Source organism: Mya arenaria, chromosome 13, assembly GCF_026914265.1.
Source record: "Mya arenaria isolate MELC-2E11 chromosome 13, ASM2691426v1".
NCBI lineage: Eukaryota > Metazoa > Mollusca > Bivalvia > Myida > Myidae > Mya > Mya arenaria.
The window spans coordinates 300,146-308,970 of NC_069134.1; the positions used below are offsets into that span (position 1 = coordinate 300,146).

At 36.1% G+C, this 8,825-nt stretch overlaps 1 protein-coding gene across 9 annotated transcripts in view; it reads right to left on the reverse strand.

Annotated features, from left to right (window-relative positions):
- The window catches only part of LOC128213564 (DNA excision repair protein ERCC-6-like 2), a 38,888-nt gene that overhangs the window by 26,883 nt on the left and 3,180 nt on the right, over nt 1-8,825 (reverse strand). For 8 of the 9 annotated variants that reach the window (XM_052919422.1, XM_052919421.1, XM_052919420.1 and 5 more), the window contains exons 1-7: nt 6,075-6,219; nt 4,707-4,801; nt 4,003-4,200; nt 3,506-3,757; nt 3,227-3,353; nt 2,468-2,634; nt 1,937-2,040 (exon numbers count right to left, since the gene is read on the reverse strand). In XM_052919422.1, the coding sequence (XP_052775382.1) occupies nt 1,937-2,040; nt 2,468-2,634; nt 3,227-3,353; nt 3,506-3,757; nt 4,003-4,200; nt 4,707-4,728 (870 nt within the window). In that variant the 5' untranslated portion in view covers nt 4,729-4,801; nt 6,075-6,219. Of the gene's footprint in view, nt 1-1,936; nt 2,041-2,467; nt 2,635-3,226; nt 3,354-3,505; nt 3,758-4,002; nt 4,201-4,706; nt 4,802-6,074; nt 6,220-8,825 lie in introns of those variants that run through there. The other variant, XM_052919414.1, reaches the window with a different exon arrangement.

The following is an 8,825-nucleotide window of genomic DNA, read 5'->3' on the forward strand; positions in this document are numbered from 1 at the left end:
TAGTGACATATAAATTTCTACTGTCTACTATATAAGAAAATAAAATATGGACAATCAGAAAACCTTTTTTCAGCTTACAGTCACACTGACCTTGACCTTTGACCCACTGACCTCAAAATCAATAGGGTTCATCTGCTGGTCATGACCAATAAGCCTACCTAGTATGAGGTCCCTGGGTCAAAGCGTTCTCAAGTTATTGATCGGAAACCGTTTTTCATGTTAAGGTCACACTGACCTTGACCTTTGACCTCAAAATCAATAGGGTTCATCTGCTGGTCATGACCAATACACCTACCAAGTATGAGGTTCCTGGGTCAAAGCGTTCTCAAGTTATTGATCGGAAACCGTTTTTCATGTAAAGGTCACACTGACCTTGACCTTTGACCCACTGACCTCAAAATCAATAGGGTTCATCTGCTGGTCATGACCAATAAGCCTACCTAGTATGAGGTCCCTGGGTCAAAGCGTTCTCAAGTTATTGATCGGAAACCGTTTTTCATGTTAAGGTCACACTGACCTTGACCTTTGACCCACTGACCTCAAAATCAATAGGGTTCATCTGCTGGTCATGACCAATACACCTACCAAGTATGAGGTTCCTGGGTCAAAGCGTTCTCAAGTTATTGATCGGAAACCGTTTTTCATGTAAAGGTCACACTGACCTTGACCTTTGACCCACTGACCTCAAAATCAATAGGGTTCATCTGCTGGTGATGACCAATACACATACCAAGTATGAGGTCCCTCGGTCAAAGCGTTCTCAAGTTATTGATCGGAAACCATTTGGTATTCCGACCGACCGACCGACAGACAGACAGACCGACCGACCGACCGACCGACCGACATGTGCAAAACAATATACCCCACTTTTTTCAAAAGGGGGCATAAAAAATTCATATTCCTTTGTAAAAGAAAAAAATAGTTCCAACAGTACATGGATTTAATAATAGCCTTAGACTGGCTTTGGATATTTATAATAACACAAACTTATCAGTTAAGGAAAGAAGTAATTGGACAGTTGTAGAACATTTTCTACTTTAAACTACATTTTCATTGAAATTATTTATACTTGAATTTAAGTTAAATTTTTAAGCATACAAATGAGAATATGTGATGTACTTGCATGTTTGTTTGTTTCTTTTCTTTTTTTCCTTAGTTTATAATCATGGATATTTGTACAGTGTTTAAAAAAGATACAATAGAGCACGTATGAACGTAACTTTTCATGATTGTATATACTGTTGTACCTATTGTACACAATGTACCTATTGTTTTAAATAAACGAAAATGTCCATAAAAAAAACAATAGTGTAATACAACCTTTACATATTTTCCAACATAACAATAGTGTAATACAACCTTTACACATTTCCAACATTACAATAGTGTAATACAACCTTTACATATTTCCAACATTACACTAGAGTAATACAACCTTTACATATTTCCAACATCAATACAACCTTTACATATTTCCAACATTACACTAGTGTAATACAACCTTTACATATTTCCAACATTACAAAAGCGTAATACAACCTTGACATATTTTCCAACATTACAATAGCCTAATACAACCTTGACATATTTTAACATCACACTAGCTTAATAGTGTAATACAACCTTTACATATTTCCAACATCAATACAACCTTTACATATGTCCAACATTACACTAGCGTAATACAACCTTTACATATTTCCAACATTACAATAGTGTAATACAACCTTTACATATTTTCCAACATTACAATAGTGTAATACAACATTTACATATTTACAACATTACAATAGCGTAATACAACCTTTACATATTTCCAACATTACACTAGTGTAATACAACCTTAAGAAAAAAAACAAAAAAAAACCCCAAAAAACAACATTGTGTCCCTATGCTAGAAATACTTCCATTTATCAAATCTCCACACTTTACCTACCTGTACCACGGGGCTCTCCCCCTCCTCTGACAAGGTCAGTGGAACCCGGGCTCCCTCAGGCTGGAAACTGAACCTCGGCTTTTCAAGGTCATGGTCCCCAAACCCTGAAAATATAACTCTCAAGTGGTAACGGTTATCATGTTTATTTATTTATCACACAGTAGATCACATTTTCATATCAAGGGACAACATGAAAATGAAAAGTAAGTTTCTCTGTTTTCATGCAACTTTACTTTCTTGATCAATACATGTATAAACAAAGAATGTTAAAACAATGATTGTGCAATTTAAATACTGAAATAGCCTGCAGTTGAAAAATAATATTACCAGTCCTTCATGAGTAACTTTCTTGAGAGGTGCTTATTTGTTCAAGTGACAGTCCAGTGACACCAATTCTCTAAATCTCTTGCTAGCACGATTGTTATGTGATCCATATCTGCATGCCTTTATATGCAAGCTGAGGAACAAGCAGTTTGTGATCTGAGGCTTCAACATGCAATTACTTTTCCTATGATATATGCCTTCCCTCACCATTGAGCTCCTCCTCACTGTTCCAATCATTGTCAGCCCCACCCCTGTATTGAGCATGATCCCCACTTTTGTGCCTGCTTGCGCACCCACGGTCAGGACTGAGAGCCTTCTGAGCGGCCTGCTGGTCCAATATGGAGGAAATGTCTGACACCTTCCGGCTACTCAACCTGTAGAAGATAACCAACAACCATAATTATACAATATAAACCTGGCACTAACTCATTGTATCTTTAAACATTTATGAAGAACAGTATTACCAGTGCTCCAGCTAGGATTTGAAAAGGGAAGGTGCTAGGTCAGAAAGGGCACTTTAGATGCACATTGAATGAGCCTTAATGGGGCACTTGCAAGGGCCAATGCTCATTTTCATTGAGTTTGTGTTGTAACCACATTCAATACTAATAGTTTGTAAAGAATACCTTAGCTGTTAACTTTACTTTAGTGTTAAATTTATGTAAATTTATACTTTTTTTCTTCTGAAAGTTGACTCTGTAAAACAAAAGGGCACAGTACAGTGGGTGTAGAAAAAAAGGCAGCAGGGTGCCCCATCCTGCTGTTTAGGCTTAGCTGGATCACTGGGTATCATCTGAACATATGTACACTTTGTTGTAAATCATGTAATTACAACTCTTATTAATTGCATGAAACTGCTGAAAAAATCTGTCCTGTGCTATACTGAAAAGAATGGCATATTTAAAACCAATAATTTTATAGCCGATAAACATACAATGAGCTTTATAATTATCTACCACTACATACAATTCCTGTTCCGGGTGTTTTGCCTGGCCTCCCTGTACTTCTAAGGCAGGTTTTCTCCTGCAAGTACTTGGCGACTGCAACTCTGACTTCATTTGATGACCTTTCTTGTTCCTTAGGTTGGTTTTACCTAAAGAGCAAACACAAGTACCAGTATGCAATATGGACCGTAATTCCAGTCTGTTTTCACATGTTACAGCAAGTTTAAGTCAACAGCAATCAAACATCATATCAACACGAGTAAAGTTAATTTATCTATAACTACACTACATCATAGTATACCAGTAAATGTGTCTGATGTAATCTCTGCACCCCTGTTTTTGTTGACACTCCTTCCACTCTTGCCTGGTGTGGACTGCTTCTCACTGTACACAAGAGCCGACAATCTCTCCGCCTTCACAGACACCTGGCTGTCCTCATCATCACTGTCCAGAGTCTCAAACCTCTGACGCAGCTGCTCACTGATTTCACCTTCCTGCAGGGGACTGAACATGCCGCCTGATGAGCCTTTCACTCTCATCTTCTTACTCCTTTCTGCCAAAACCACAAGTTTGCTTTTTAAATGCTTCAAACATACCAGTTTATCAACTTTTAAGGTGAATTGTTACAGTGTTATGATTGCATTCTTACTAAACAAATGATTTACTCAATCAACATTTCACAAAAGAAAATTTATATAGACTGAACAACAGACCAAAAGAAATACATTCTATAAATTCATAAGTGTATCCATTCCTAATCTATAACAACCACAAAGTCAAATGTACAAGACTACAAACCATCCTTCCTCCTTAAAGATGTTGGCAGTTTGAGGTCTTCAACATGGACTTCCTCACTCTCCTCCTCTCTATATCCTGTGTACTGAACTGTGACCAGTACCCCACCTGCAGGGGAACGCTTCATCTTTGTGATCTTACCCCGGTACAGCTGCCCATCCCCAGAGTATGGAGACAGACAGGCATCACCCACCGCCCACACTACAATAACAATAAACTATTACCAACATGTAAAATCTCTTAAGTTATTCAGTATAGCACCTTAAAAGTGTATACATATATAACTGCTTTTAGCATTAAAAAATCCTGAAATGCTATGAGAACGAATCATGTACATGAAACACATTCAGTACGCAATGTTCAGGGTATTATTATTTGCATGATTTCATCATGATTTCGCATTCTAGAGCGGTTGAAATCTAATGTATGCAGATCGGTTTTCAACCAAAACATAAAGAATAAATGATAATTGAAAAAAGGCAACCAGTTTTATAAACAAAAAATTTGAAACCCAAAGATGTGCATTTTATTTCCTACTGCAATAAATACTGTAAAATCTTGTTGATTGTTCATTAATGTCTGCTTGAACTGAACATCTAGTCTGGGTTTCTATCTAACTTTTCTTGAATCCTTCCATGAAATTCGCTGTCCTGATGAACCTTGCAATGCATGTCAGATTACAACTACAATCTACAAGTAGTTCTTACCTGGTGATTGGTCCAAACTCATTTTTCTCGGTCACATATTGGGAATAGACAACGGCAGATACAGGGTTATATGTCTATTTCCACAACATTGATTTCTGAAACATAATTATATTTCACAAATGATATAAAGCAAAGCTAGCAGGAAAAATAAACCTGATGCGTGGCTTGAACACACAACTGCCAGAAAATCTTTGGGCGATTTTTGTTCTTCATGTCTTAGCAAACTCTTGGAATGAAGAAAAAGTTGCCTTAGCCCGCATTATTGTGGCTTAGATTTACTCCACAGTACTGACTGAGCAAACTGGGCCATTTATTCTTAATTGTACCAACGCATGTTACAAGCTTAATAGTTTAGTTTACTTTTATAAATATCATTAGACTCAAGAAAAGATGGCAAAACCTTTGTCAAATGGTGAAACAGAAAGTAAAAAACACTCATGAAAATTACAATTTTATCCAAGATATTAAAAGTGATACAAATCCGTTTTGGAAATTCTTAAAGAGACAAAAATCTGAGAAATTAGGAAAACCGCCATTAATATCTAAAGATAGGAGAACAGTTGAAACTGACACTGTAAAGGCCAATGTTTAAAATGAACAATTCACAAATTTATGTTTTAACCAAAACTGAATATTTTTCTGATTAATTTTCAACCCAAGAAAGTAATTCCAAAATGGCTATCATTGTCATAAGACCTGAAGAAATTGAAAAACTACTTAAAGGTCTGAACATTTCCAAAGCAATGGGACTTAATTCACAACAGCCAAGGGTTTTAAAGGAACTCGACTGATCCATTTCCTCAGTGTTTTCCCACCTATTCCAACAATCTATCAACATCAGTATAACACCAGATGACTGGAAAATGGCCAATATATGTCCATATGTTGTCAATTGCTTGAACACATCATCAGCTCAAACCGCATGAAAGAATTCGAAGATAATATCCTTAATAATAGAAAACATGCATGCAGGAAGTACCATAGGCTTTCATAGCATCTAAACATTGCAAAGCAATAAATGATTGCATATTCATTAGACTGTAGTTACCAAGTAGACATATTCATACTGGATTTTGAAAAAGCGTTCGATACTGTACTGTACCTTATCACGGACCTATAAACCAGTTTATAGGTCCGTGACCTTATGAACATTTGGTGTCGAAAATAAACATATATGGAATAAATAAAATATTCCCAGTGACCACATTGCTTACCCAGATTGAGAAATTAGATCAATAGGCCGAACACTTTGACGAAAACGTGGTAAAGAAATGGGATAAATGTGTCATCGAACTACAATCCAGATCAAGATCACAAATGTTGACAACTTGATCAAAGTTTAGCACAGCTAGGTTAGAGTTTATTTACCTGAACATTTCGTTTAATAAAGGCATCGATATTTTCGAATACAATATATTTATCAAATATGTAAAGGAACAGCTTGTTGAATTAAGAATGTAAAACATAGTAATCAGTGTAAAATGAGTGAGAGAAATATCGCTAATAATTAGTGGACAACTTGTTTCAAGGGGAAGCAACTGAGGATTTTTTTCTATTCTAAATTAGACCTAACGGCATTGAATCCGGGTCAACTCGGCCCAATAACCATTTCGGCCTGGTCCTTTTCGGCCCAGTTACCATTTGTCACGCTGAATTAAGTCTTTATTAACGCACGTATGTATCCAAAGCAATCTAACTATCGATCTATCTATCCCATCCCATCCCATCCATCCATCCATCGATCCATCCATCCATCTGTCTATCTATGTTATTTCTTTAAAAGACAAATTGGACTCAGAAAGAAAGAGAAATACTGTTTTAAAATAAATATTTCATTACTTATTAACTCTTTTAACTCATTTGCCTTTGTGATTCTATATCTTTTCAATATTGAAAAGTGGGTTTCAACTTTTTTGGTTATTAGCAATACTGTATAATTCAGTAGTTTTAATAAATTTATAAACATCCTTAACACCCTTTGAATTTTCAATTATCAAAGGTGTTTACGGCATTCACTCTACAGTAACACTTAAACGGCTCCAAATAATCCGTAAATTAGGTGTTAACAACATACCGTAATACCAATCGGCATTCCATAGGCACCCTTTATTTAAAAGTAGGCCGAAAAGGACTAGGCCGATTTGGACCAGGCCGAAAAGGTAATTGGGCCGAGTTGACCCGACACCACAGCATTTTTTAATCATCAACGGAGTCTTTCACTTCTTATCCAGTCACTAATTATTTAGTGTTTCAATGGCGTGATAAAACGAGTACCCGAAACCGTTTTAATCAACTTAAAATAAACAAAATATAATGGTTATTGCTGAATAAATTGGAAGAAAACAAACAAACAAATTGTTCGCGACATTCTAGAACAACAGTGTAGAAAATACTAGAATGCCGAAGACTCAGTGAAGTATGTATTTTTAAATAAAAGTGATAGTACAACCTATTTACTACATTTCGTTACCCTAGTGCAATAACTGAGTAACTGCATATATAATTAGAAGCAAATGTTGAGTTCTTGCACTGTAAGGTGACGATAACACTTATAATAACTTATCAAACAATGAAACACCCAATGACCATATTGTGCAATTAGACAATCTATATCACAGGTGAACAATAGTTAACAGATTGTGTTCATTTTATAGTTTATTGCTATTATTGTTATCGCTTAAAAATAGTAATACTTGATCGTCAACCTCAACCCCTTGTGTCAGTTTCCGTTAAACCCTATTCCGGCATGACATAACTTGAACAAGACTAAATTAATAATACTAACTAGTATATACTCCCAATAAGTATTTGAACGATGACCTTTTATCGTTCATGTCAGTGAAACTGTTTTTCAAATGGTCCAGATCTCTGACACTTTAACTATTAGAATGATAATGTATTTTTATGTGTCGTGTCTAACTTAAGGTTTCCGTACTTTTGATAGTCGCTAATTAGGATCATCCTCGTGCATGTTGCCCATCTACATCTGAATTAAATTGAATACCATGTGATGGGAGCCAAAGTGACCCAATACAATTGCTAAGACCCGGTTGCCAAAATATGTTGTTCTATTTATGTAAGAGCTCTTTATAACCGGACCGGGGCTCGTTTGAATAGGATCGTATTTGAAAAGTGTAATGATCTTATGGTACTTTTTCTTAATTAGTATATGTATGGATATATTGTAAAAACTTAACACTTGAGCCAGTTTTAAAGTTTAAAACACAGTAAGGCAGCACCAGCGGATCCAGGGGGATGGGAGCATCCCCTCCCCCCCCCCCAAAAAAATAAATAAAATAATAATAATAATAATAATAAATAAATAAATAACGTCCAAGTTTTTATTTTAAAAAAAGTATTAAAATACGCCCAAAACCCACCATTTCGGACTAGAAATTGTTAAAATGTTCTTTCAGAAGCACTCCTCGGACCCCCTCCCGCCTACACTTTGGAACAAATTAAATTTCTGTTCTAACGGAGCAGGTCAAAAGATAACGCCCCTAAGCCACACCCTCTAACGTCAAATCCTGGATCCACCCCAGAGCAGATTTAAGATTGGTTTCAAATTATGACTAAGATCCTTTATTGAAATGTAGTGTTCAAGAGCATGCCTGCGCCAATGGGATCGCCGGACATATTTTTGTTCTGGCAATTTAAAGTCAATGAAACGGATTAACCGCCAATTTCACTGGTCACTGGCTCGTATAGCGGCATTCGATAGGCATTTCACGCTGAACACTAAACACGTAAGCATTTATTTTTGGTCTTTAAAATGATAAGTCTGAGCCTGGCTGTGTCCGGCCTGGCGACTTCATCGCTTTGAAGATCAAACATAGGCAATAACCATTACGTGGTATTGGTAATATACTGGAACACTTGAATCATGAGAGAGGTTGACACTGTGCGCGTTAAATGAATGACACTAAGGATTAAAGTTAATGTTAAATTGATTAAGTTTACATTTTTAGCATTGCCTTTTTACCTTCATATATATACTCTTACAATGAAGATGTCCGGAAATACATAAAGTTTACTAAGACAAGTAAAAGACCATTATGATTTATGAAAACTTTATTGTAGACCATGAAAAAGCGGTGTCTCAAGCATTTCCTTTACGTA